At 52.8% G+C, this 27,989-nt stretch overlaps 3 protein-coding genes and 1 non-coding gene across 14 annotated transcripts in view; 3 read left to right on the top strand and 1 right to left on the bottom strand.

Annotated features, from left to right (window-relative positions):
- The first annotated feature begins 54 nt into the window (after positions 1-54).
- Positions 55-16,025, top strand: FBXO6 (F-box protein 6). 8 transcript variants are annotated; one of them, XM_070046007.1, is made up of 8 exons: positions 291-424; positions 1,825-1,958; positions 7,697-7,779; positions 10,553-10,848; positions 12,965-13,091; positions 13,572-13,667; positions 14,551-14,686; positions 14,927-16,025. In XM_070046007.1, the coding sequence occupies exons 4-8, from the start codon at positions 10,584-10,586 to the stop codon at positions 15,098-15,100; spliced, it is 798 nt and encodes a 265-aa protein (XP_069902108.1). In that variant the 5' UTR covers positions 291-424; positions 1,825-1,958; positions 7,697-7,779; positions 10,553-10,583; the 3' UTR covers positions 15,101-16,025. The 8 variants fall into 8 exon arrangements, with proteins under 8 accessions (XP_030734311.1, XP_069902111.1, XP_069902108.1 ...); XM_030878451.3 differs by lacking the exons at positions 291-424; positions 7,697-7,779 and adding an exon at positions 55-135; XM_070046010.1 differs by lacking the exon at positions 7,697-7,779 and having other exon boundaries at positions 286-398.
- Positions 15,349-27,840, bottom strand: MAD2L2 (mitotic arrest deficient 2 like 2). Of its 3 annotated transcripts, none has more exons than XM_060311203.2 (9): positions 27,753-27,840; positions 20,342-20,393; positions 20,129-20,247; positions 18,619-18,690; positions 17,924-18,024; positions 17,022-17,116; positions 16,625-16,698; positions 16,035-16,127; positions 15,349-15,794 (listed from the first exon to the last, which is right to left on the bottom strand). In XM_060311203.2, the coding sequence occupies exons 2-9, from the start codon at positions 20,379-20,381 to the stop codon at positions 15,753-15,755; spliced, it is 636 nt and encodes a 211-aa protein (XP_060167186.1). In that variant the 5' UTR covers positions 20,382-20,393; positions 27,753-27,840; the 3' UTR covers positions 15,349-15,752. The 3 variants fall into 3 exon arrangements, with proteins under 3 accessions (XP_060167186.1, XP_030734336.1, XP_030734328.1); XM_030878476.3 differs by lacking the exon at positions 27,753-27,840 and adding an exon at positions 20,820-20,921; XM_030878468.3 differs by lacking the exon at positions 27,753-27,840 and adding an exon at positions 20,760-20,959 and having other exon boundaries at positions 15,350-15,794.
- LOC115867256 (U6 spliceosomal RNA) lies at positions 24,605-24,708 on the top strand. Its single transcript, XR_004045029.1, has one exon. It is a non-coding gene; the product is annotated as a U6 spliceosomal RNA (small nuclear RNA).
- The window catches only part of DRAXIN (dorsal inhibitory axon guidance protein), a 29,950-nt gene continuing 29,693 nt past the window's right edge, over positions 27,733-27,989 (top strand). For both annotated transcript variants that reach the window (XM_060311105.1, XM_030865742.2), the window contains exon 1: positions 27,733-27,855. The gene's annotated coding sequence lies outside the window, so the exon portion shown is untranslated. The remainder of the gene's footprint in view (positions 27,856-27,989) is intronic.

The raw sequence follows: 27,989 nt of genomic DNA, 5'->3' as shown, positions 1-27,989 counted from the left end.
TGGCCCCCAGAGGGGAAGGGCTAGGTCAGAAGGAGGCTCCGGCCTACCGGAGGGAAGTGGGAGCAGAGAGAAATTGGGTCCCCACTTCTGAGCCGCCCACCGCCTGGAAGGAAAGACTGAGCTTCAGGAAACGAGGTCTGGAGCTCCCCTGACGCCGCCCCGACCCTGCGGACACCAGATTTCCTTGCTCGCGCCTGGGAAAGTGGTCCCGGCGTGGGGCGGGGCGAAGTCGCAGGAGCAGCAGGCTGGGGCCGCGAGGGAGGCGGCCTGAGCGCGGCGCGTGACGCAGGCGCCGGGCGGGGCGAGAGCTGACGGCGCCGCCGAGGCCGTAGGCTCCAGGCAGACCCCGAGCTCAGGTCGCGCCGAGCGCTCCGACCCGCGCCCAGATCTCGGCCCAGGCAGGGGACGGGTAGGGGGGCGACAGGTGCGGGAGAGGGCTTGGATGTTCGGCGCTGGGGGGTCGTCGGGACGTTAACCGAGCCCGAAGACGCTGTCTCCGGCCGGCCGGGAAGCCGGCAGCCGCGGGAAGGGTGCCGGGGGGAGCCGGGGGGAGCCGGGGGGAGCCGCTTCCGGGCGGGGCGGGGCGCGGGGCGGGGCCAGTCTCTAGGGTCTGATAGCTCGGCGCGGAACGCTTCGCTTCCCGGCTTGGCCGTCCCGGAGTATCCTCGGCGTCCGCGGCCACTCCGGCTTAACCTCGCGTGCAGCGCCCCGGCCAGGGGACAGTCTAGGAACTCGGCACCGTCACGGCCGCAGGACCTGGGACGGGGGCCTAACTTCCCCAAGCCGCAGTTTCCGTTTTCGGAAATGGGCTTAGTAACAGTGTCTCGAGTGGTTGTAGGGAGGGTCTATGGAGAAGAGGCCAGCGTGTGGCCCTGGGCCTAGTACGTGGGAAGCCCAACCGATGCGAGGTGGCTTCTTAGGGCTGATGTGGACGTTTCCACCCCAGAATGCCCCAGGATGACCTTCACCCCCTCCGCCCTTCTGCATTCAGGCTTTGGGGATGGAGTCTAGTGATGACATGCGACCAGAGCGAAAGACCAGACTTTGGACGATAGGTCGAGCAGGTGTTTGTACCTAAGACGCCTCTAACTTGGAGCCCAGGGACTTTTATTTGGCCTAGACAATGCTTTTAGAAGTTGCCAACATTTAAAATTTGACAGATTTCATGTATTTAAAAAATGTTTAAAATTCCAGAAAAATGGGAAGACCTGGCCGCATGGAGTATTTTTCCATCATAGCATTTTGCACAAGCTGCAAGTACCTTATTTATCTGTTTTTTTGGGTTTTTTTCTCTGATAATGGAAAAATACTTCTCCCTGGGCAGGTGCCAGAGTGTGTGCCCACCCTCATTTTTTTTAATGGGATGAAAGCTTTGAGAAGACTGTGAGCTGTGTGAAAATTAAAAAAGGGAAACCTCACTAAAATGGAGTCAGGAAATGAGGAAGAGGAACACTTGACAGTCAGTACAATCCCAACATCAAGAGGCATACTTAACATACCTGGCAGGAAGTGAGACGACTACTGCCAGCAGGAGGAAAAAATGATTTTCTCTTTGCCTGGCAACAGCTCAGCCAATGAGAGACTGTCACAACTCAACCAATGAAAAGCCACTATACTTCCAACTCCCCGTGTCTTCCAATGGGCTTTTTGTTTATAACGGCCGCACCCAATTTTCCCTTCTCCTCTGTAAAAGAGTCTCTTCTCCTTTGCTTAAGAGGACTTGTAAGTGGTTCGCCATAGTTGCATATCCTGCCTTGCAGTTATTTGCTGCTCCCAAATAAACCTGTTTTGCAAGTAAAATAAGCGGCTATTTTATTGTTTTAGGTTAACATTACACGGAGGTTTCACTGAGATCCAGAGAAGACCCCGAACAACTCCGAGGCTGGTGAGCAAACAGGTGCTGGTACCCACAGATCCCACAGAACTCACTGCTTTCTCACCAACTTTGCAGTTTGAGGGTAAGTTTTTCTCCTGGATCTGAGCTCCGCTCTTTTCGCGTTTTGAAGCTCTCCAGGTTTTCTTTGGGATCTGTGTGAAGGCTTCGTCCTTTTTCGTTAAGGCCTTGTTTGTCTGTGAGTACTTGGTTGGCACTCTAGCCTCACTCTTGAAATCACGCTGTTCCAACAGGAACTGGGCTAGCTTTCAGTCCGACTACTTTTGGAACCAGGCTGTTCCTATTGAAACTGTGCTGGTATTTGGCCTGTGGGCTGTTTAAGGATGATTCTTTTGCTCTAGAGAAAAACCCCTGAAAAATGGGATCCCAGTTATCTAAATGTTTTGAGGGTGCCCCACACACACCTTTTCAGGGACCCTGGGCAATTTTATGTTTAAAAACTGCTGTCTCTCCTTATATACATTTTTAACTAAATGGACCAATTGAAACAGACGTAATTTAGAACATCAGTGACCAGCATGGGGAACTTCTGAACTCCCCAAACTTCCTTTCTTAAAATTGTGTTAGACAGCCACAGGTCTGCAGTTGTCAAAACTGAATTGGACACCAATTTTGATTGGTATTTTAAGGCTTCCAAAACGTATCAGGAGTCTAAAATTGCCTCTTTGCAATATAAAATTTTTAAAGTAACTGAGGCAAATAAAATATTAAAATAAGACAAAATGGCTTCTGAGGTCTCTTTTTCCCCTACCCCGTCTTCTTTGTCTCTGCATACTGGCAGTCGTCTTGTGCTCAAGCCCATCCCGGGCGCCATCTTCCTTTCCCTCTGCACCTCCCCAGTCTAGTTCTCTCGCTGAACTTCCCTTTTTCCCTACAGCTCCGCTGACTCTCCCTGCTCCCTCCTCTGAGCCTATCAGAACCTCCTCCTTAAAGTTAATCTTCTGAGGATTGAAATAAACCCCAAATTACTTATGTTCCCTGGACTAAGCCAAATTGTGAGCCATAGTTCAAGAGTTTCCTAAAGTGACTGAGGACCCCCTTAGGTTTGCTGAAGATGTTAATACTTGTTCAAACCTACCAGTCTGGTTTCTCAGATTTGTATCAGTTAGTCCACGTGCTTGTTGGTGAGAGTCAAGCAAACACTGGATGAAACTAGCCCATGGGAACATTCTGGAGGGGATTTAGAAGGGCAATCCCCTAACTTTTGGCAAGAGGCTAGAACACTCAGTGAAAACCTCCACTGAGCAGTTGTAGTAGCCTCTCCTAAGCCTGTTGATCAGAACAAAGGTCAGCCTTGCATACAAAAATCTGATGAACCTGTTCATGGCTATTCTAATCGACTTCAGATTATTTTTAAAGAAAACTCTGGTCTTCCTTCAGATGTTGAGTCCACTAGGGTAACTGTCACCTCCATGTTTATTAATGGGCTGAACCAGGATCTTTTTCTTTTATTTAAAAGAACGAGGATGGAATGGGAAACTGTGTCCACTCTAGATTCGTTTGGCAGATCAGCTCACTTGCACCCTAGATGAGTCACCAAAAAGAAAAACCACTAAATTCTTTTGTTTGTTTGTTTGTTTTTTTGCGGTACCAGGGCCTCTCACTGCTGTGGCCTCTCCCATTACGGAGCACAGGCTCCGGACGCGCAGGCTCAGCGGCCATGGCTCACGGGCCCAGCCGCTCCGCGGCATGTGGGATCTTCCCGGACCGGGGCACGAACCCGTGTCCCCTGCATCGGCAGGCGGACTCTCAACCACTGCGCCACCAGGGAAGCCCAAACCACTAAATTCTTAATCTTCAACTCCAGCAAATGAAGGTCCCTAAACAAAACCAAAAACCTAATTTCTGCTATTGCAAAAAGCCAGGACATCGGAAAAAAGACTTACAAATTTAAGCGTTCCAGGAGTTTTCAGCCCTCTCAGCCTTTCCAGTGTCCTCCTAATGCCCAGTGAGGGGCCCTGAGGAACTACAGGGGCTCTTCCCAATCCTCCCTGTTAATCAGCTCGAAGAAACAGCTCTCCAGATTGGGAAGGAATCTCTGTCCTTACTGACAGCGGGGCCACACTCTCGGTGCTCAGCCCCACTGCAGAGCCCTAATACAGTTCCCATAGTGGCGATCTCTGATACTCCTCAACAGGCTCCTGTCTCTGAACCTTTTCCCTTTTGTTTAGGCCCTTTGAGAGAGACACACTTTCTCTCCTTAGCTCGTCTCCCTCCATTCACTCATTAGGCCAAGACTTCTTGGAAGAGTATTATGCCGAATTTCTTTCTCCCAAAAGAGGGAAATAATTCTAGAATTTGACAGTAGCCATCTAAATAGCCAACTTGGTAAATTAAAAGACCCTTCGACATCTTTTATTTGTTCTGTTTCCAGCACTGCTGGGGCCGATTCTTGAAACACTGATCATTTGTCCCTATTGAGTCAGCCACCACCCTCCTTATAGGCAAAAATCTCCAACTGATATTGGCAAAATTCACAGTGTACCTCCCATTAAGATCCAAATAGATCCCTCTAAACTCTCTTCAGAATTAATCAGTACCCTGTAAGTAAAGAAGCCCTTCAGATAGAAAACCCATGATAGAAGATTTCAAGGCTCAGGGCCTCACTATCCCTTGCACTAGTCCCTGTAATACACCTGTTATACCTGTGAGAAAACCCAAGGGCTGAGGATGGAGGTTTATCCAGGACCTCTGAGCAATAAACATTGTTATCTCTCAACACCCAGTTGTTCCTAACCACTGCATGCTACTGACATCCATTCCCACTTGAAGCAAGTTTTTCACTGTGACTGATCTATGCAGTGTATTTTTCAACTCATTCTAGTTGATAAGGCTAGCCAATACCTTTTTGCCTTCACCTGGGACGGACAACAATATACTTGTATAGCAGTGACCCAGGGTTTCACAGAAAGTCCTTACTTTTCACAAATCTTGAAAGCTGATTTGGATGATGTAAAGTTTTCTGCAGGTTCTGTTTTGTTACATTATATAGATGATTTGCGCCTATGCTGTCCTTCTCAAACCTCCTCACAGGAAGACAGCATCCACCGGCTAAAATTTTTGGCCTTAAAGGGACATAAAGTCTCCAAAGAAAAATGGCACTTTGCTCAAACTCAGGTTCAGTATTTAGAGCACGTGATCTCAGAACAGGGACTACTGGATCTAGATAGACTCCATGACATCCTGAACTGCCCAGAATCGAACACTAAGCTCCGAAGGTTTTCTTGGGCTATCTGGCTACTGTTGAAATCGGAGTCCAATTTTCTCTCTTCTGGCTCAGCCCCTACGTGCTTTATTAAAAACCAGCAAATCTGACCCCATTAATTGGGGAGATCAAGATGACACAGCTTTTGAAGACTTAAGGAAAAGCTTAATGAGACTACCTGCCCTTGGGCATCCTAATTACCAGCTTCCCTTTTCCCTCTTTGTATGTGAGAAGGCAGGGAATGTCCTCGGAGCCCAAAAACAGGGGGCTTGTAGGAACTGTGCTGGTATTTGGCCTGTGGGCTGTTTGAGAATGATTCTTTTGCTCTAGAGAAAAACCCCTGAAAAATGGGATCCCAGTTATCTAAATGTTTTGAGGGTATTGTAGCCAACAGGGTATTGTAGGGTATTGTAGCCAACAGCTGGACCCTGTGGCACAGGTATATCCCCCTTGCTTCAAAGCCATTCCTTCTACTGTCCTTCTGGTTAAGGCCACCAAAGAGACAATCATGGGATCCCCTTTAACCATCTTCGTACCCCATCTTCGTACTGCATGCTTCCATGCAGTGGAAGCCCTCCTAAATTCTCGTCCACTCAACATTTTTCAGTCAGTTGCCTCACCTCTTATGAAATCCTTTTGCTAACTGCTCCTCACATAGCTCTTTCACATTGCACCAACCTCAACCCTGCTACTCTTCTCCTCTCCTTCACTGACGAATCCCCTCACCACTGCCTGACCCTTACTGGTCACCCTTTGACTCCGTGTAATAATTTAGAGGAGACTCCTCTAACCAATGCAGATTTTTCATGGTTTACTGATGGTTCTTATTTAAAGGGAGAAAGTGGTAAAGATTGTGCTGGGTATGCCATTGCAACTCCTTTTGATATTGTTGAAGCAGCGCCTTTACCTACGGCTTAATTATGCAACAGGCTGAATTATATGCCCTCACTGAGGTTTGTAGTTTAGCCAAGGGCAAAACTGCAAACATTTATACTGATAGTCAGTATTCCTTTGGAGCAACCCATGACTTTGTAATAACATGGAAACAAGGTTTCCCTACCTCTAATGGGGAAAAGATTAAAAATGGCTCTTATATGCAAAATCAGTTAGGCGCTATACTCTTGACAGCTGCCTTGACTATTATTAAGATCCCTGGGCATTCCAAGCTTGAGTCCCTATAGGCTGAAAGAAACCACCTTGCTGCTATTTCTGCCCCAAATGCTGCTCTCGAAGGAACCAATGACCAAACTTCCGGTATGATCCAAAAGGATGCTCCCCAAGATAACCATCTAGAAATGCCCAATGCCCCAGAAAAGGAAAAACAGTATTGGGGATCTAGGAACTGCTGGTTCAGTAGAAAGAGAAAACTCTGGTTTGGGCCAAATAACAAACTGGTCCTCCCAGAAATTCTGATTCCCACACCTCAGCACTGTACATGCATTGAACTCTTGGTCCAGTGACAAAATGATAGCATTCATGAATGAATGTTGGTGGGGAAATATTAATAAGGCCACAAAAAGTACCTCCCTTCTTGTCCCACCTGTCCAAAATACAATCCAGGGAAACCTGTTTGCACTGTTCCCAGACACTTTGAATTGCGTAATGGGCCATTCAAAGTTTGGTAGATGTAGAGGGGAAAGTGGGGGAGGGATAAATCAGTAGATTGGGATTGACATATATATACTACTCTGTATAAAGTAGATAACTAATAAGGACCTATTGTATAGCACAGCGAACTCCACTCAATACTCTGTAATGACCTATATGGGAAAGAATCTAAAAAAGAGTGGATATACATGTATGTATAATTGATTCACTTTGCTGTACACCTGATACTAACGCAACATCGTAAATCAACTATATTCCAATTAAAATAAAAGTTTGGTAGATGGATTTCACATAGCTGTCCCCATCTCATGGATATAAATATATTTTATTACATGGTCTGTACGTTTTCTCATTGGATTGAAGCCCTCCCTTGCAGACAGGCCACTGCTTCTTCTGTGGCTACAATTTTGATAGCAAAGATTATCCCTACCTGGGCAACCCCTCTTGAACTTCACAGTGATCAAGGAACCCATTTTACTGGTCAGGTGCTTCGACAAGTTTGTGCTCTTTAACTGGTTTTACAACATTTTCACTGTACTTTCTATCCTCAATCCTCAGTTAGTGGAACGTTCTAATGGCAATATTAAGACCTAATGGGCAAAATTCATAGAGACCCTCCCCCAAAAAAAGCATTGCCATCGGTCCTTCTAAATCTCAGATCCACCCCTTTCAGAAGTCAAACTCTCACCCTTTGAGGCAGTCACAGGACACCCAATGTTCCTTGCCCCACCCACTTTTGACCCAGAGCTGATGAAAGGAGATATATTTCAATATTGTAAAGGCCTGATTGCGTCTATTAAAAATAACAATGCTTGGTAGAGCAATCTTCTTCATAGTGTGCTCTTGGGAGACGAAGACCTTAAGCATCACACCTTTCAACCTGGAGATTTCATGTACTGGAAAAGACACCTCGAGAAGGACTCTCTTCAACCTCACTGGAAAGGCCCCATCAGGTACTGCTAACCTACCCTTGTGCCTCCAAACTTCAGAGAACAGACTCTTGGATTCATGTGACACATCTAAGAAAGCACCAGACCCTAACTGGACCTGCACACCATCTGGTGACCTGAAGGTAAAGATTTCCTGGATTTGAAGCAGATGACATCTGATGAGACAGCTTGCCCAAGATGTCTAGACAAGGCCTGTTAGAAGGTTTAGAATTCACAGAAGTGTCTTTCTTTCATCTAGACTATAAAACTGACTCTGGATTCTTATCCAAATTCAGTTTCTTGAATTTTCAACCTACAGTCTGTATCATTGATAAAACATCTGATTCCAGTTTCTTTTGAGATAACAATACTGTTTAATTACTTCATGTTTATTCCTACACTGTGTCATTCCAAAATTCTTTTTTTAATTTAATTTTTTTTTATACAGGAGGTTCTTATTATCTATTTTATACATATTAGTTTATATATGTCAATCCCAATCTCCCAATTCATCCCACCACCACCACCACCCCCCCCTGCTTTCCCCCCTTGGTGTCCATACGTTTGTTCTCTACATCTGTGTCACTATCTCTGCCTCGCAAGCTGGTTCATCTGTACTGTTTTTCTAGATTCCACATATATGTGTTAATATACGATATTTGTTTGTCTCTTTCTGACTTACTTCACTGTGTATGAGTCTCTAGGTCCATCCACAGCTCTACAAATGACCCAGTTTTGTTCCTTTTTATAGCTGAGTAATATTCCATTGTATATATGTACCACATCTTCTTTACAAAATTCTTGTTTAATTCCTTCAGTTTTGAGTGTGCCCTTGCTGTATTCACTATTCTAAGATACAGACTTTTGGATGGGAAATTCCTGAGAGATCTCCCTCCTACCCCTCCTTGTTACTCAAATGTGACCACAATAGGTTTCCAATCCGTGCACTTTCCCTCTGACATGGGACAGGACACCCAGAAAAGATCCTTCCTGGCATCACGGGACAAAAGGCCACTGAATGCTGATTTAAAAAACAGACAAAAACCCTGACTCTTGATCAGTGATGCTTTTGGAGAAAGATCTTGATCAAAAGGGGGAAATGTGAAAATTAATGAAGCAAAACCTCACTGAAATGGAGTCGGGAGGCCAGAAGGGGGGAGTACTTGACAGTCAATACAGGAAGAATCAATACAGATCTCTGGCAGGAAGTAACACTACTAGTGCCAACAGGAGGAAGAAAGATTTTCTCTTTTCCTGGCAACAGCTTAGCTAATGGTATACTGTCACAACTCAGCCATTGAAAAGTCACTATATTTGGAACTCCCAGTTTCCTCTAGCAGACTTTTTGTTTATAACAGTCCCTCCCAACTTCCCCATCTCTTCTATAAAAGAATTCCTTCTGCTTTGCTTAACAGGACTTACAAGTGGTTCACCAGTTGCACGTCCCAAATTTCAATTCTTTGCTGCTCCCAAATAAATCTGTTTTGCTCGTAAAATATCTGGCTGTTTTATTGTTTTAAGTTAACAACTGCTTCTTTGGCCAAGTCGCAATGAAAAATGAAGTCTCCCCAGTGTCCCTACCTGTCCCAGGAGAATATTCCCTTCCCCACCCATAAGCAGATAAGGCCTATCTGCTCCAGCCATCTTGAGTGACAGTGGCTACAGGCCCACTCCCACCCAACTGAGGGAATCCCCTTAGACAGCTGGATAACCAGGATCCCCCCCAGGCAAGATTCAGGCCAAGGTGGTGGCACTGTAATTTTCCCAAAACCCTGTGCAATTCAGATGTAGGAGGGAGGAATGTGTTCTTGGGGGCGGGTACCTCTGCAACTACTGGAGAGTCGTTTGGCTCTGAGGCTAGGAGTGTGGTTAATGATGCTGTGGAGCACTTCTCAACCAGCCCTGTGCTAAATGCTTTCCTTGTACTAACTCAGTCCTCCCAGCCCTTCTGAGGTCGGGACAGTTACCACCTTTTTTGGGGGGGACTACCTTCCCAGCGAGTCACTCCAGGCCAGGATTCAAACCCAAGCGATCTTGCTTCTTCACCCTCAACGTGCTTTTCCGTTTCTGGGCATTTCAGAGTGGCCTGACGCCCAACCCAGAACTGTGTGGGGAGCCTCCTCATTGGGATGTTTTATCACAGCTAAAGTGGGCAATTTGGGGAGAGAAAGTTTGTTTCTCAGCCCATCACTTAAATTGTGAGCTAGTCTGTGGATGTAATAAAGATTTTACGTTTTTTTTAATATGTATATTCTTTCCCTCACACTTTTTTAAATTATTATATTTTTATTTTTGGCTGCATTGGGTCTTTGTTGCTGTGTGTGGACTTTCTCTAGTTGCAGCGAGCAGGGGCTACTTTTCCTTGTGGTGTGTGGGCTTCTCATTGCAGTGGCTTCTCTTGTTGTGGAGATTGGGCTCTAGGTGTGCAGGGTTCAGTAGTTGTGGCGCACGGGCTTAGTTGCCCCACGGCATGTGGGATCTTCCAGGACCAGGGATCAAACCCATGTCCCCTGCATTGTCAGGCGGATTCTTAACCACTGTGCCACCGGGGAGTCCCAAGATTTTGTGTTCTAACGGTGAATTCATAGTATTAAAATAACATCACTGAAAACCTTTGCAGAGCTTACAGACAACAGCATGGCCTTGGCAAATCTTACAGTTCTCCAGGCCCACCAACTGAAAATTAAGCAATTAATTTTTTAATGGGGGGTGGGGTCTCTTAAAAACTGAGTCCCTGAAGACTTTATCAATATTTTTATTGCACTCTTTCAAATGTGCATAACATGTGGCCACTCTTTATTTTGAGGGTCTACCATGTACTGGAAAGGGGCTCCAGTGTTCCCTGGCCCAGGTCCCTGGGGGTCTAAGGGGTCCACCTCCTTGGTCTAAGCTCATGAGCACTGTTGCTCCCCACAGGCCTGTGCATGCTTCTCACCCCCCCACGGCCATGGCCCTGGTCAGCATCAACCAGCTGCCCGAGAGCATCCTGCTGGAGGTGTTCACGCACCTGCCCGCTCGCCAGCTGCTGCTGAACTGCCGCCCTGTCTGCAGCCTCTGGCGCGACCTCATCGACCTTGTGACCCTCTGGAAGCGCAAATGCCTGCATGAGGGCTACGTCACTGAGGACTGGGACCAGTCCGTGGCTGACTGGAAGGTCTTCTACTTTCTGTGCAACCTCCGCAGGAACCTCCTGCGCAACCCGTGTGCCGAAGGTGGGCCGGGGCCTGCTGCTCGGCTGGTTCTGTCCCTTTCCTGAACCTCAGGGCCTTTGTACTTGCTGTTCCCACACTACCTGGAATGTTCTCTCATCACCACCACTCCCCCCAACACCTGTCATGCTCCCTTGGTCCCTCTCCTCATTCTTCAGGTCTCCGTTCAGAGATGTGCCCTGATCCCCCGTCTGCAAACAGTGCTCCCCACGTCTGTCACATCACCCCATTTCCTTCCTTCATAGCACTGGTCATAACCTATAATAACGGAATCTTTTTTTTTTTTCTCTGCCACAAATTTCAAGTTCCTGGGGCCTGACAGATCTTGCCACTCTGCACCCTGTGTCCACATAGCATGTGCTCAGGAAACGTTTGTTGAATGAATAAGCACACTGCAGACCCCTTCCCCTTTAGTTCAGTCTGTGCTGCCTAACGTTGAGGGAGGGCTTCCCGTGTGCCAGGCACTAGTCTGAGGTCTTAGAAATGTCATCATCCTCCCGTCACCCCATGATACGAGGAAGGAAATGAACTGCAGAGGCAACTACGATCACATGGTTTGAGGCTCCTGTTGGGCTTATGTTCTCATATATTTGCCAGGCTTTTTTTTTTCTTCATTTAGCATCTTCATTTAGTACCAGGCATCATGCTTCCTGTTTAGGTATAGCAGCAGTTGATGAAGAGGCATAGTTTGTACACTTAGAATCCCTTCCTCTCTTTATCCTCATGAAGATCCTGAGAGTTAGCCAGATAAGAAGGGTTTGGCTCCATTTTATAGATGGGGAGCATGAGGCCCCCCAGATGAGCGTCTTGCTCAAAGATCTAGAACTGCCCAGCTTCTGGGGTCCAGTCCTGACTGCTGAAGGCCCTTAGGCCCCTCTTCGAGGCCCCACAGACAGTGCCCCAGACACTCAGTCTCCTGGCCTGCCCCAAATCCTGCTCAGAAGCTGCGCAGCCGGGCCGGGCCATCAGCGCAGCTCACACAGCCCTGCAGAGCCGGCCACCCAGCCTTGCGCAGCTCTCCCCCTGCGCCTGCCCTGGGTACTGTCCCGCTCTGGATTTCTGAATTCCTCTTCTGGTTCTCTACTGGGGGGCTCCCGGGGCACCTGGGGGATAGATGTGGGCTCCTAGTAGAGGGAGCAAAGGAATAATTTGGAAAAGCTCTCCTGGTGATTGTTCTGGAAAGCCTGGGTAGAGAAGCACTGTTTCCTGAGGTCCTCTCAGCTCAGTCTGAAGGGGGAGATGGGAGGGACAGCCTTACGCCTACAGACCTGCCAAGGCAACCTGGTGGGGACCCTTCCACCAATACAGGGTTACTACACATCACCAACCCAGAGGATGCCCAGGCCCCCAGTCCTCCCTCCTGCCCTGGGCAGAGGGGGTCCGAGTGGGCACAGCAGGTTCCCATGACCCACCAGCAAAGCCCCCCAGATCCCAGTATGTAGTTAACCTCCTGGACGTCGACGTCAGGGGAATGCCAGTCGTCTAGTAAGTGGTCTGAGTTGGGACAAACTCACATTAGCCATTAAGAACAGAATTACCGGGCTTCCCTGGTGGCTCAGTGGTTGAGAGTAGAGCCTGCCGATGCAGGGGACACAGGTTCGTGCCCCGGTCTGGGAAGATCCCATATGCCGTGGAGCGGCTAGGCCCGTGAGCCATGGCCGCTGAGCCCACGCGTCCGGAGCCTGTGCTCCGCAACGGGAGAGGCCACAACAGTGAGAGGCCCACGTACCACCAAAAAAAAAACCAGAATTCCCCACACAGGCCCTTCATAATTTAATGGTTCGAGAACTGAAACTTGGGTATTTCCAGAGCCCCTGGGCAATGTGGAAGTGAGGAAAGGTTCATTTAGAATTTCTGGTCATACTCTTTTCTTTTTTCCAGCTTCACGTTAAGTGTTGACCCGCTCAGGGACAAAGTGGGAGGCAGAGGGCCCAGATCAGGATTGCTGTGGTGGGCACAGGTGGGAAGGCGGGGAGGGGGGCTTGTAGGGCGGCTCCAAGGTGCCGTGGGGTGCATGCCTTGAGATCTGAGCCTTACCCGCTCCCTCCCAGGACCAGGTGGAGAGGGCCAGGCTGAACATTCACCCAGAGGGTCTCACTGCAGCGTCTGTTTTTCCTAGAGGATATGAGATCCTGGAAAATCGACTCCAACGGAGGGGACCAGTGGAAGGTGGAGAGCCTCCCCGGGGCGCATGGCACAGACTTCCCTGACCCCAAAGTCAAGAAGTACTTTGCCACGTCCTATGAGTAAGACGAACTGAATTGAGAAGCTGTGTGGAGGGAAAAGGGTCCGGACAACCTTTTGCCAAATCCCAGGCCTAAGTGAGGGCCTGTGTGTGAAGCTCCAGAAAGGGGGTTCCAAAGCCAGCTCAGCACCTACCTCTTCCTGGGGCAGGAGGCAACTCAGTGGCTGGGTTGAGGCAAGTGGGGGAGGCGAGCAGTTTGAGGAGGCTGGGAGCCCGTTAAGTGGTTGGGGTAAGTCAGGGATGGTACAGGTTGTCCCCAGTCTAGGGGCCTGAGTTCACGGAAGCGCCCTCCTTGGGTGCCCGGGACACTGGGCCTAAGGACTGGGATGATCGCCACCCAGGCACCAGTGGGTCAAACTCCCTGCACGTTCCCCGCGGGCCTGCATGGAGGCAGGAGCCAGAGTCCTGTCCTGCAGCCCCTGCACCAGCTCCCTGGGTCCGGGCCACGCCTGGGGACGCACGCCTCGCCTCTGTTCCGCAGGATGTGTCTCAAGTCGCAGCTGATAGACCTCAAAGCCGAGGGCTACTGGGAGGAGCTACTGGACAAGTTCCGGCCGGACATCGTGGTTAAGGACTGGTGAGTGGGGCCTGCGCCCGAGTCCCACACTCTGCATCCCTCCCTCTGCTCTTCCTGAGAACCCCTCTTGGGAGTGCCCACTGAGCCCGGCGGAGTCCTGGGGCGAGGGCTGCCCCCCTCCCTACCGACAGGCCCAGCACTTATTCAACACTGCCCCCTGCCCCAACCCTGCATCAGCAGATGTTAGCCCCAGTTTACAGATGGGGAGACTGAGGCCTACAGATGAGTTGTCACTAACAGGCCCTGGAGCAAGAGACACTAGGACCCAGCCTCCCTGGACCTCGCAGATACTCACATGCCTGTCTGCCTCCCCTACCCCTTTCACTGTTCATCCCACGACTCTATCCCAAGCTCCTACTCTGTGCCCAGAACTTTGTCTGGCCTGGCCCAGGGCAGAAGCAGGACCCTAATGCCCACCAGGCCCCAGGGCCACTACTCTGAGGGTGGGGGGTTGGGGCTTGAGAGGTGTGCAGGGCTGCAGTAGGGCTGACCAGAGGGGGAGCCCTGTGCAGCCCCCATCACACAGGCCACCCCTCCCGAACCTCCATTGTAATGTACCGGCGGCAACACAGATCCTACAGCCCAGGACTTTATCTCTGTAGAGAGCCTTTGCTTTTTACGGTGACATCTTCACTGGAACACCCAGGAGGGTCGCCTCTTTTCTCAGATGGGATTATTGAGGCCCAGCGCAGACAGACTGCTTGCCCCAGGGCACAGTGGGGCACAGGGAGCCCTGGAGCCGGCTGGGCCTCGTGGGCAGAGCAGGGAAATGAGACTCGGGGCTCCGATTTGTGGGCCTGCTGCCTGCCCGCCTCCAGAGATGGTGGCCTCCAGGGCCCCCTCTGTACTGGGGTGCACAGTCCCAAGCCCTCCCCTCCCCCAGGTTCGCCGCCAGAGCGGACTGTGGCTGCACCTACCACATCCGAGTACAGCTGGCCTCGGCCGACTACATCGTCCTGGCCTCCTTCGAGCCCCCGCCCATGACCGTCCATCAGTGGAACGATGCCAGATGGACAGAGGTGAGGCCTCACCTGCTTGCCCCTCGCCATCCACTTCTCCCAAGGCCAGGATGGCAGGAAATCTGGGGCAGCCCCAGGGCCCAGAATGCACCAGTCCTCTGTCTGGAGTTCCTGCCTTCTGGCCGGGAGGCTCTCCCCTGCAGGACCTGACTCCAGCCGTCCCCTCTCCAGCTCAGTGGTCATCCTGTCTCATCCCCTCTTCAGTCCTGGTGGTCACTTCCTTTCCCCTCCTCCCCCCAGGTCTCCCACACCTTCTCGGATTACCCTCCAGGTGTCCGCCACATCCTCTTCCAGCACGGGGGCAAGGACACCCAGTTCTGGGCAGGCTGGTACGGTCCCCGCGTCACCAACAGCAGCATCGTCATCAGCCACAGGGTGACCAGGAGCCCGGCCCCCTCCGTGGCTCCGCGCTAGACCATGCAGGGGCCAGAAGAGGTGGCCCGCCTGCCCTCCCCCCTCCCCCTCCACAGGCCCTCCTGACAGCCTGTCCTCCGACAGCCATTCATCCGTCTTCCATCTGGGCCAGCCGATTGCCAAAGGTCCCCTCCAGGCAAGGCATGAGCCTGTAGGGGGCAGCGAGGCCCCCTGCCCCAGTTCCCACCTGGGGCAAACCCACCATTCTGTGAACTTAATTATCACGTAGCTCTGACATTTTGTTGTAATAAATGTTTTCAGTAAAACCAGCCTGGGGTCGGGTCTAGGGGTCGGGGTACAAGGTCCTCGGCACTTTGGTAGAGAAGCAGCCTCCCTCCCCTCCAGGGAGTGACAGCCCAGCTCAGCCCTGGGGGCTCTTTATTGAAACAACTCACAGCACAGTATTTGAGGCAGCGCTGGCCAGCGGAATCCCAGGAGGCTGAGAAATTGAGGTCCCAGCACCTGTCCCTGCCCTCCTGGGGAGGATTCCTCCATGAAGGCAACCAAGCCTGAGCAGCCCCGGGCTGGAGGGTGGGTGGTCCATACGTAGAGGCAATAAGAGCACTTGGAATCAGAGTGACCCTGCAGCACTGCCCTAGGCTGGGCCCCCAAAGTCCGACAGTTGTGGCATCCACGGTGGGCAGGCACACCCTCAGCTGCTTTTATGAGCTCGCTCTTCCACGTAGAGCTGCATCTAATGGACAGGAACGAACACCATGGTCAGGTGGACAGCCAGGGCAGCTACTCTGGAGAACCCACGGGGTCTCCGACAAGGGTGGGCTCTGTGGCCCCAGCCAGGGTTTAAGGGAAAGAGGGAGTTGGGAGCATAAAGCCAGGCATGCCCTGGTCATCTCCCCCGAGCCTTGATCCAGAAGCCGCCTGACAGGGCCTCAGCACACCCTAAATAAAGCACACTCAGGCCCAAGCAGCTTACCTTTAAGATGTCTGATGTCATGGTTTTCAGGGGTATCAGTCGGGGGTCATGCATGTGGACGTCCTGCTCATCTGCCAGGATCCAGGGGAAGTCCTAGGGAGGGGACAAGGGAAGGGTGGCAGGGGGCTGGTCCATGGCCCGCCCTCACTTTGCTGCCCTCTCCCCTTCCGGAGCTGGCATCCTCAGACTTCGGGGAGCATCAGAGTCACCAGGGAATGGCTGGCCGTGCAGATTCCTAGGTTCCCCCACCGGAGAGAGGCTGAGTCTGTAGATCTGAGCTGGGCTGGGAGCCCCAGTGATTTAACAAGCCCCAAACACCAGTTCTGAAACTGGATCAAGGATCCCCTCCCTTGAGAACCCCCAATGAGCTGGTGGCTCTCCCTGCTCTCAGCGCCAAGTGCCCAGGTGGGGCGATGACAAGCGGCTGGCCACAGAGCCAGCGCACAGTGAGAGCCTACCGATGCCAGGCGCTGCCGTAAGAAGTGTAATGAATGCCCTGCCGTAGGCAGCGCCCTCGCTCTCATGGAACTCCGGTTTTCAGACCTCCCAGCGGTCTCCCTGCCCACCCTCCCACACCAGTCTCATCTCACCTTGATGACCTGGATCTTCTCCATGTTGCGAGTGGCAGCTTCTCTCGTGTGCACTAAGACTGTGAAGGTACAGCCTAAAGAGGCCAGAGTTTGGTCAAGCCTGGGCCACCCCATGCCTGCCGCGTGGCACAGCCTCTTCCCACCTCCCTAGCTGGCTCAGCAGCCCCGCAAAGCAGAGTGTAAACCCAGTGTTCAGAAAAGTCACAGTCAACAGGGAGACTAAAGCCCAGGTGGAGTCATCAGGGAAGCTTCCTGGAGGAGGTGGGCTTTCAGAAGAGTTCTAAAAGGCAGGAAGGAAGAGAGGGAGCTTGGTGCAGCCAAGTAGGGATCTGAGGACACAGACCAACACAGGTAGCCATGGAAATGCCCAGGGAAGAGGGGGTGGGAGTGAGCACACCTGGGGGGTTGTGGTCCAGGACAGCATCACATACACTGATCTTCAGGATGAAGGCTCGGAGCAGCTGCTCCACGTGAGACAGCAGGGAGTCTGAGCTGGGAAGCAGAGAAGAGGAGAGTCTCCCAGCACATAGGTGTCCCCCTCCCACCAGCAGGCAAGCAACTCTGGGAGCAGCCCTGGCGGTGCGGAGTCCCCCTAGTGCTTCTGAGTGTATTGACTTCTGAGGCCCTGGCTACCTGTCTCTACACAGTTGACATCATCTGGGGAGTTTAAAACCAAAGCCGAGTCCCATCCCAGGCTAATTAAGTCAGAATGCGGTGGGGGGAAGGGGCACAGGGAACCCCAGTAGGTGGTTCTAATATGCAGCCCAGTCTGAGAACCGGACACAAAGCCAGGAAGGGACAGGGTTTGCCCGAGGCCACATAGCAAGTAGGGACAGATTCTAGTGCCCTGACCTCACCACACGAAGCTGGCAGCTGACCAGCCCAACACGCCCATCCAAGGTCAACATCTGGTTGACTAGGGACTGGATGGATGCTTGACTGGGAAGTCAGGAAACTGGGTCTGTGTCCTGGCTCTGGGTGACCAGGTCAAGATCATCTCTCGGGACCCTGGTTTCTCCATCTATAAAATGAGGTTGGGACTAGCCATTCACCAACGTTGTGATTTTCCAGGTGTGATACTGGAGGGTCTCCGTGTAACCTGTGTGATGTCCACAGAGACCACTGGGCGGCCGGCTGTGACTCAGACACTAACAGGCCTCGTTGGGTCAGCACACCTTGCCATGTCTCCTCTCAGGCCTTTAGCAAGGCATTCAGGGGCTGCCTTAAAGGGGTGAGGGTGGCCGTGTTACTAGGGACCTCACACCCGTGAGCACGTGGATGGGGGACGAGGCAGCGCACCTGATGGACAGCAGCGGAGGCTGCGTGATTTCGAAGACGAATTTCTCCACTGGGCGGTGCTCCTTGTCCAAGATGACTACCACCACTTTCTCCACATCGTTCTGCAAGGACAGGAAGCCCCGATTCCAGAACTGGACACCCGCCTCCCCCTTACCCCACCCCCCAGCCCCTGCCCCCTGCTCCCTGCCCAGGGAAGAATGGGAAAGGTGCACTCACGGCCCTGCTCAGCTTCTAGGCCCAGAGTCCCTGAGAGCCCAGAAAGAGGTTTGAGAAGTTGAAGTAGGCGCCCCCAGACATGAGTGGTACCCGCGGAGAGGAGAGGATGCCTGGGCCCCACAGGGGTCCCAGCGTGTCCCAGGGAGCAGAACAAGGTAGAATAAGGAAGCCCTGAGGGGCCAGGCTCAGACAGAGCTTGGGGGCAGAGGGGGAGAAAAGAACAGGTGAGAAGGACCCAAAACCCTCTGGGCAGGCCCCAGTCAGCCAACTCCACTAACCAGGGCTCCCGGGCCCGGCACGCCCTGAACGTGCCCACATGCCCTGGGGCCTGTCCCTGGGCAGGGGTGGTCTCCAGAGCGCAGGACACAGGCTTCTGGGTGTTAAGAGTCATGGGGACCCGGTATGGTCCCAGCATCACCCCATCCTGGAGCATGGAGGAGCACTGGGGGTGGGGTGGGCTAGGGGCCTGGTGCCCTCACCTTCTCCAGCAGCGGCTTGACGCAGTGCAACGTGTCCTGGATATACTGGTTCAGCTCCGGGTGACAGGACATCTGCACACAACCCCATGATGGCTGGTGAGGCTGCAGCACTGATGGGGGAGCCATTGCAGACCCCCTCCAGCAGCCCAAGGGCCTGTCTGCCTTCGGAGAGAGGCGCAGCAGTTCCCTAGGGCTCCCCACCCAAGAGACAGACTTCCCATCACGAGGCTAAGAACTGAATTCTCCACAGAGGGAGAGAAGTTAGAAGATGCTAAGAATTCAGTCTCAACATTAGCATTTAATATAGCATTAGGAGTTCCTAACGCGGGGTCACTGAGCTCCTCCAGAGTCTGAGAAGTCTTTAAATTGTGAGTGTTTGAGCATACAGGCATTTTTCCAGAGAGGGGATCCAGAAATTTAATCCATTTTCGAACATTAAGAATCTGGAACAGACTTCCCTTGGTGCGCAGTGGTTAAGAATCCGCCTGCCAATGCAGGGGAGAGCCCTGGTCTGGGAAGATCCCACATGCTGCGGAGCAACTAAGCCCGTGCGCCACAACTATCGAGCCTGCGCTCTAGAGCCCGCGAGCCACAACTACTGAAGCCCGCGTGCCTTCAGAGCCGGTGCTCCGCAACAAGGGAAGCCACCGCAATGAGAAGCCTGCGCACCGCAACTAAGAGCAGCCCCTGCTCACCGCCAACTAGAGAAAGCCCGCGCGCAGCAGCGAAGACCCAATGCAGCCATAAATAAATAAATAAATAAACTTATTAAAAAAAAGAATCTGGAACTAAGGAGTTGTGTGGCCTCAGGCTTAACTTCTCTGTGCTTTAGTTACTTCATCTGTGGAAGATCTCATTTAAAAAAGTGAGGATTAAGTGAGATAAGTACCTAGTACACGGTGGGTGCTCAGTAAGTGCTGATTCTTTTTTCCTTTTCCTTGTATATCTTTTTGTTTGTTTGTTTTTTGGGATTTTTCCCCCCTATATATCTTTTAAGCTTCCACCACCTTCCAGTATTCGGTCATTTATTCTAATATTTACTGAGTGCTTTCTAAGGGACAGGTACTTCTTGAGGCTGGGGATAGAGTAGCATATATTTACTGCTTTGTCTGCCTTTTAACCTAAAGCAACCGTTACAATTAGGGTAAATGAGGGGAGAGGGGAGTGCCTGAGGTTTATAGGAATCCCCTCCCCAAACCAACCATTCACCAGCTTCAGGAGACCTTTAAAATACAAAGATGGGGGGCTGGGGGGCTCTAATCGGAGGGCCTGGTCCCTAACTTCTAGCAAGGGGAACTCCCAGTTCAGAGGGGACAGAAGGAAACGCCACTGCGGCGAGGGGTGGGAGGTTGTCGGGCTAGCAGCAGCTGCCGGGAACTAGAAGGCAAGGCCAGGCCGCTGGGAACTGAGAGGGCTGAGCCTGAAGAAGGAAGAAAGTTAAAAATGTCCTCTCTACCCACTCTGTGATACGGGGGTGACCCAGTGCACCCAGTCTGGATGTGGGGCTCACCTGGACAGGCACGTTGTACTTCTTACGCTTCTGGAAGATGCCCACCGGGTAAACCTCACGCACGTAGAGGATCAGGTGCACCGCCACCTCCAGGAACTCGCAGAGCACGTCGGCCACCACTGCGAGGGGGCAGAACCCAGTGCGCTCGGGGAAGTCCGCCAGCCCAGGCCCTCCCTCGCCCCCCGCCAGGGTGCGCAGGTCCAGCCTCTCTACCTTGACCAAAGTTGAGGTCCTGTCGCGTGAGCGTGGTCATCCTTCCCGATACCTAGGGGGTGGGGCAGCAGCGGGAGCTAGTTTCTAAGGCCCCTATAGCCGCAGGGCCCGCCCACCTCCACTGCCCCTCCCCTCCTCCGTCTGGGGGGAATCTGGGCAGGACCGCCCCTCCCTTCACACAGAACCGAAGCAGCTGGGAAGGACCCCCCACGCTGGCGTCAGAGCTCGGAGGCATCAGCTGCGCCGCGATCAGCCTCTGCGCACTAGCCGCCTCGCCCTGCAGTCTCCTGGGAGTAGATAAGGCCAGAGCTGTGCCCGCATAAAGGGCACCGCCGCAGAGGGTACAGCTGGATGCGCAGGGCCGGTAGCGTGAAGCCGGACACGCGGAAAGCGAAACTAGGCTGGAATAAGACTTCACCTCCTGCCAGGCTGGATTCTTCCCCTGAGGGAATCCCGCCCTTCTCCTCTTCCCCGGTACCGGCTCCGGCCTCGATTCCGGACTCGGGGCCAGGCCCCCGCGAGGGAATCCACCGACCGATCACTCGCGCCTCGCGCTCAACCAGAGGCCCAGGCGCCGCTCCATGACGTCCGCGGCGCTCCGGCGGGTCCTAGCGCCGGCTTCCAGCCACGCCCACCCCCTGCGCAGCCAACCACGGGTGCAGGAGGGAGAGACGGCCAGAGGGGCGGGGCTTGGGAGGGGCGGGGCCCTGCCTGGGCGCCGGTGTGATCCCAGGGCCGATGCTGCACCACGCCTCTTCCTTTCAATTTTAGGTGGGCGCGAAAAGAGACAACTTTGGTCTCCACATCGGATCGCAACGTATTTTCCCCCCAGGGCATTTCTCTCGCTTTAGGAGGCGCGGGAAGAGGTAGCGTACGTGTTGCTGGTGAGAGCCAGCTCGAGATCACAGCTGGGCACTATGGACAGCGACATCTACCGCTAGCTCCGCAGTCACCATCCCCGGAACCTCAGCTGCCCAACCGAAAGCGAATCCGCCGGCTCCGGGGCGGGGACAGGGGAAGGCCGGCGAGCACCGGGGACGTCCCCGTCCCCACCCCCACCCGGAGCCTAAATGCAGCCAGTCTTTACCTCCCAAGAAGGTAAAAACTTCCCGGGCCGTGCATCATAACAATAGCTGACATTTATAGAGGTCCAGCCATGTGCCAGGGACTGGGCTAAGTGTGTTCGTGGATCAGCTCACTAAATCCTCAAAACAATTCCACGCGACAGTTGCCATGATTGTCCCCGTTTTACGTATGAGCCAAGTGAAGTTCAGAGGGGTGAAGTAACCTGCCCGAGTTACCCAGCTATTGGGGGAGGCGGTGGGCATAGTTGTCTTCTGCCACTACACTTTGTAGCTCGGAAGTCCCCCAGAGGCATGGACTCTGGAAGGGCTGAGAGGACCCTGGGAAATAATAATATTAATATTAAAATAATTACTAACATGCATTGAGCACTTAATATGTTTCAAGCACTGATTTCTTTAATTCTCTCATTAACCCTAAGAGCTAAGCCTTCATTTTACAGTCCCACTTTATAGATGGTAAAACAGGCTCAGAGATGTTCCCTAATTTGCCAAAACCACACAGTTGGAATACAAACCCAGTTCTGACTCCTACTCGAACTCCAGGGCTTCACCTTATTTTCAGCCCCTTTATTTTACAGATGGAAAAACTAAGTTCAGAGAAGTGGCTGAGGAGTTATGGCAACAAATCAGGGCCAGAAGTCCGGGGATCTTGTCTCTGACCTCCAGGGACACAAAAGCTGGTTAGGAGTCATGCCCATCTGCTGGTACACAGATATAGCTATAGGAATGTTTACCGTTTACTGCTTAGTATTGGAGACCTGCACCTCCTTCACCCCAGATGCTTTCAAACCGGCATTTACACACTTCTGATGGGGTGGGGGCAGGGGAGAGAATAACTAACCCAGCCCATTAAGCCAAGAATGCCCGCAGAGCATTTCTCAAAAGCAGTCCTAGGAAATCTGCATCAGGATCCCCAGGGAGCCCATTAAACGTCAGGAACCTGGGCTTCCCGGACCTACCAGATCAGTTGGGGTGCACAGCAGGGCACTAGCCCTTTAACAAGCTCCCAGGGGCCCTGATGCCCAAGAAAGTGTGGGAATTGCAACCACAGTGGTTTGGGCTTTTCCAGGGAAAGTCTGCATTTCATTAAATTGCAATGCTTAACCCAATGGAATGGATGATTTATTTCAGAAATGGATGCACCTGGCAGCACATTTGGGGCACAGCGATCCTTTCCAAGACCTGGGGACCCTGCCCATGTCATATAGAAGAGGACCATTTCCATATGGAAAGAGCTGAGCAGCTCACTTGCTTGTAGACAGGTGTCCCCTGGCTCCTTGAGATTTAATCACTGAGGATGCTTTGGAAACTGGAGAGATTTGAGGGTCCCTCTTTGCCCGTCCCTGGAGCCCGCTGAAGCAGCATTTTCACTGGTAACAGAAAGTGGCAGTCTTAAGGGGGCAATTCTTTGTAAAGGGTCCCTTAGGATTGGGGTCTAGGGTGGAGAAACTCAAAGCCCAGCTACTCCTGTGGCCTCCGGGGCACAGTGTGAGCGACCTGGGGGCTCATGCCAGGCATTCCTTCATGGGCCCTAAGCCCCAGCCCCCCACCCCACCCCCGCCCTGAGACGACACAGTGCAAGTCACCCATAGGTCTCCTGCCACACAGAGCTAAAGAACTTCAGAGAAACCTTGGTGGACATACACCCCAAAACTCTCATTTTTCCAGTGAGGACACTGAGGTCCCAACACCTTTGTTTGACACTGGGGCACCCACCCTGTCAACTGTAACCTGGATAAAAACACCTACATTCGGGGCTTTGGATTCGGAGCCAGCCATAAACAGAGGAAGGGGGGCTAGGAGACAGATGAGGAGGGATCAAACTGATCGACCTCAGCCCCCAAAAGGCCTCCATCTCATTTGTGAAATGAACAGGCTGGACAGATGTTCCCTAAACCTCTGATGGCCTCGGGTTCCACGGGGGCCAAGAAGCTGGGCATGGGACAGGGGTAGGGGGCCGAATCAGCATGGGGCCATGGGGGAGCTCTGTGAAAAGTCATCTGTTACTTCCATCCATTCGGCATCTGGTTTTTCATTTCTTAATCGCATCAGCATGATGGATGGTCATGGATTACAGATTACAGATTACAACCCCAGATTACATCATGGGGTTAATTTATTACATTTTTGAATACCCACTTGCTGGGAGACTGTTTTTCAAAGGTATTTGCATATCTTTCACCATAACAACAATGTGTAGGAGGGCATCTGGGAGGGAAGGATGGATGTTTAGGAGGGGAGAGAGCTTATTTGCCAACTGAAGCAGGTTCCTGAGGGTCTGCAATGGGAACGGAGAGCAAATCACTCCCTAGAGACATTTAAATTGAAACTAAGAGAAGGTGAGATGCAAGAAAGTTTTGCAAAGACTGCATGGGTGAAGGAAGATTCCTGGGGTTCACTGAACAGCACACAATGAGTGAATGGGGTATAATAACAAGCAATGAAGTGTCCAGACCCCTAAGATGCTTCCAGAGTCCCTCCCATTCTCACCATCCTGATCACAGGACACATTATTCATCCCATCCCTGCCTAAGGTTCCCAGGACACCAAACACAGGGAGGTGGGAGGAGCCACAGAGTCAGCACGTATAGCCCGGTGACGATCCCACTGATACCACGATATTCAGGAACCCAGCCAGCTGGGATGCCCCCTGAGCAGAGGCCCAGCCTCATTCATTCTCTTAGTCCAGCACCTCACCAGTGCCTGGCCAAATCCAGGTTCTGAATGAATGTGTGTCCAATGAGCGAATGAAAGAACGAAGGCATGAAATGATGGTGCGCAGTGTCTCATTGCCACTTGCCCGACATGAATCCTCATTTAGTCTGGATGAGGGGCAAAGACCTCTGATTTCAGTGCTTGGGCTCTAGGTGGTGGTGTGCAGAGAAAAGCTGCTTTCACAAATGAAGCAAGAGCTGCGGATTACTCACTACGGTGCCCCTCACACCCACTGGGCTGCTGCTTCTCTCCCCACGACTGCCCCTTAACCTGCTGTGAGGCCTTCCCTCTCTGATTCTCAGTTTCCTCATCTGTAAAATGGGATCATGGCAGCACCGATTCCATAGAGTTGAGTAAGAAGTAAGTGAGATAATGTTTGTAAAACGATAAAGTGCACAATGCCTGGCACATAAATGCCTAATTACTGGCTGTTATGACAATGATATTCAGATTGACACACACCTTGCTAGCTTCGGCAGCACGTGTACAAAAATTGGAACGATACAGAGGTTAGTGTGGCCCCTGTGCCAGGACGACACGCAAATTTGTGAAGCGTTCCACGTTTTTCTAAAAAAAGAGTGGATATATGTGTACGTATAACTGATTCACCTTGCTGTACACCTGAAACTATCACAACCTTGTAAATCAACTATACTCCAATAAAAATTCTAAAAAAAGAGCGACACACACTATCTAAGCCCCTAGAGCAAACACTCTGAACCAGCCATCATGCCTTTCAAAACCCCATCCAAAACATCCGGAGCTGTGCCCCTCTTGCCAGTTCCATTTCCCAAGGCAGCAGGCAGCCCCCAAGATGCCCTTAAGGTGGGCATGCATCCTCATGGCCCGAGATGCCTAAAGACAAGTGGCTGCGGCTGAAGACAGCTCCTCTCCCCGCTCATCTAGTCTTCTGGTGTGAGGCCCGACCTGCCCAGCTGCCCCAGATCCTGGGGTCCACTGCTGACCTCAGACCCAGGTCAGAGCCCTGACCTTAGGCCAGTAACACTGGGCGGCTTCCAATAGTTCAACCAGGGCAAAGCCCCCATGCCATTCCGTCCCTGAAGTTCTGCTGACTCCGCAGTGTCATTGACACCTTGTTGGTCAGGGGGACCTGACAGGTCATCTCTTTTTAAACTTTGAACTTTTATCCACAGAAATGCACAGAGACACTAAATGTTTTCCACAATTTTAGGGGTTGCCGGGACCTCTGAAGTCATCCTCAACCACAGGGTAAGAACCCTTGATCCAACTCAACTGCCACTTTTTAAAAATAACTGCTTTATTGAGATATAATTCACAAACCATAAAGTTCATCCTTTTAAAGCATGCAATTCAGTGGTTTTTAATATAGTCGCAAAGTTGTGCGTCAATCACCACTATCTAATTCCAGAACATTTCCATCATCCCAGAAAGAAAACCCCCCGCATACATTGGCAGCCACTTCCCCAGTCTCGCCTTCTGCCAGCCCCTGGCAACCAACCACTAGTCTACTTTCTGTCTCTATGAACTTGCCTATTCTGAACATTTCATGTAAATCATACAATATGTGGCCTTTTACGTCCGGTTTGTTTCACGTAGCATTCATGTTTCCAAGGTTCACCAAAATTGCGGCATGTACTGGTACTCCATCCTTTTTGTGGCCGAATAATATTCTGCTGTATGAATATACCACGTTTTGTTTATCCACTCATCAGGTGATGGATATTTGACTTGTTTCCACTTTGGCCATTCAAACATGGGGAAACGGAGACCCAAAGTCACCATAACCTAGATGGGATGGGAGTCCAGACCTCTCTCCTAACATCCACCTTTTCTTGCAGCATTGCTCTGGGAGGACCCAGAGAACAGAGAGTCCAAGCGTGGCGAAAGATCGCCCCACTGGCGAATAGCCATCGCAACAGCACTTGAACCAGAGGATCCAATAACTTGCTTCCGGTTCAGTAAATGCTGGGCCACAGCTTCATCCTTGACAGAGAAGATCATACCCACTGTCCCCCTCCCAGGCCCAAGCCACCATCACCTCTTCTCTGCCACTGTTCCTAGCTGGTCTCCCTGCTTTTGTCCTTGCCAAATGCAGTCTATTCTCAACTTTGGGAATCAGAGTGAATTTGTTAAAACCTAAGTCAGATGATGTCTCTGCTCTGCTCACAACCCAATCCATCCTCGTGCCTGCCCATCAGGCTGATAATATTACGATAACAATAGCAGATAATTTTTCTAGAGCATATCCTGTGGGGTCAGGACCTTAGGAACATTATCTCCTTACACAGGCCACTGCACTTAATCCTCGAGCCCTGAGAGTTACGGCTAACAGTGAGCTCAGAGAGGTTAGGCCCCTTGACCAAGCATACGCGGAATGAATGACAGCAGAAGAGGGGCCCAGGCATCTTACCCGACTACAGAGCGGAGCTCTTAAAACTCTGAACCATAATTTGCCACGCTGGAGAAAGAAGAAAACAGTCGAAATGGAAGCCGCTGGGCCAGCTCCGGGCGCCAGGCAAGACGGCTGCTTCCCGCGAACGCGGGCCCGCCCCACCGCTCTCTGATCTTTGCAGCGCCTGCGGCCCCCCCTGACCCCGCGGTGAGTTATGGGGGCCGCGGGACCCATAACACAGCATTCCGGGACTCCCAGGGTCGGCAGGACGCGGCACCCTGCTCTGTGATGGATGAGCCACCCCTAGCGCTGGCTTTGTCCTGCCTGGGCCGGGTTGGGGACCTACTTTGGACGGGGCGTGGCGAGAGGCGGACCGCGCGCGCGCGCGCGCGCGCGCGCGTGTGTGTGTGTGTGTGTGTGTGTTGGGTAGGGGTATTGTCTTTTTCCCTTCCCTCCCAGGGTGTGTGAGTGGGGAGCGGACACTAGCGCAGCCGTCAGTGCTCCCCAGTCTCACCTGGTAGCGCTTTGAAGACCCCCCTGGACCCCCACGTCGAAGACCGACCCCTCCCTGAACCTCGCCCCCAACTCTGCGCACTTTCGGAGGCTACTGAGGCCCCGCGGTGCCCCGTTCCTCCTCCCTCGCACAGGGCATTTCTTCCGTCCCATTTGACAGCCTAGGCGGAATAATCCTTTTGGGGAACCGCCGGCCTCTGCGCTGCCAGACGCTGCCGCAGCTGAGCGCTCAGCTCCAATCCATTGTTGGGGTCCGCCAGGGACCCCCCGCCGCGGCCCTTTGTCGCCTGCTCCCTGCTGGGCCGCTCCAGATGCGCCACCGCTGCCCGCGCCCCGCCCGTCCCACGCGCCCCGGGCCGCGCCGAGGCGGCTCTTCCGCACCGGGAGAAGTGGGCCCGCCTCTCCTGGTGCCTGCACGGCCGCCCGGCTGCGCCCGCCTTTGTCTACCTTCTTTGTCTGCCCCGCGCCTTCGCGGCGGCGGCAGCTAGGCCTCTGGGGAGGGGGCCCGGAACGCCGAGCGCAGCTGGCGAGGGCGCGCTGGCTGGGAGCGCGCGGGGCCCGGCCCGGCCCGGGGCTGCCCCTCGGCTGGGGGCAGTGGAGCCCGCTCGCCGCCGCCCCTCCCCCGTCCCCTCCGCGTGCTCCCGCCCCCTTCCCTCACGCCCGCCCCCTCCCCCTTCCCTCCAGCCCAGCTCAGCCTCGGCACATCCTCCTGCCGCCCGCGCACCTCTCCGCGCGGTCCCGGCTTCGCGGCTCGGCCTTCCGCTGCGCTCGGCTCCCGCAGGCGCTCGGCCCCGCGCCTCTCGGCCCCTGCCCCGCCGGTTGGACAGGTAAGGCTTGGCCTTGGCCCGCCCCTGGCTCCACCCTCTCGCCTCACCTGGCTGCGCGCCAGGACAAAGGTGGGCTACCTGGAGCGCTCAGGGGCGGGGCGCGCCGGAGACTGAGGATGGAGGTGAGGATGCTG

Source organism: Globicephala melas, chromosome 1 (assembly GCF_963455315.2).
Source record: "Globicephala melas chromosome 1, mGloMel1.2, whole genome shotgun sequence".
In the NCBI taxonomy this organism is placed as follows: domain Eukaryota; kingdom Metazoa; phylum Chordata; class Mammalia; order Artiodactyla; family Delphinidae; genus Globicephala; species Globicephala melas.
This window is presented reverse-complemented; position numbering and strand designations above follow the sequence as displayed.

Excerpts from the sequence above, each read along its gene's own strand:
- MAD2L2 (XM_060311203.2), bottom strand. The coding sequence starts at position 20,381 with ATGACCACGCTCACGCGACAGGACCTCAACTTTGGTCAAG. Across the intron at positions 17,117-17,923 it reads CCTCCGCTGCTGTCCATCAG|CTCAGACTCCCTGCTGTCTC; the intron begins GTGCGCTGCCTC and ends TCTGCTTCCCAG. Across the intron at positions 16,699-17,021 it reads CCTGGACCACAACCCCCCAG|GCTGTACCTTCACAGTCTTA; the intron begins GTGTGCTCACTC and ends TGGCCTCTTTAG.
- FBXO6 (XM_030878451.3), top strand. The coding sequence starts at position 10,584 with ATGGCCCTGGTCAGCATCAACCAGCTGCCCGAGAGCATCCTGCTGGAG. Across the intron at positions 13,092-13,571 it reads TACTTTGCCACGTCCTATGA|GATGTGTCTCAAGTCGCAGC; the intron begins GTAAGACGAACT and ends TCTGTTCCGCAG. Across the intron at positions 14,687-14,926 it reads ACGATGCCAGATGGACAGAG|GTCTCCCACACCTTCTCGGA; the intron begins GTGAGGCCTCAC and ends TCCTCCCCCCAG.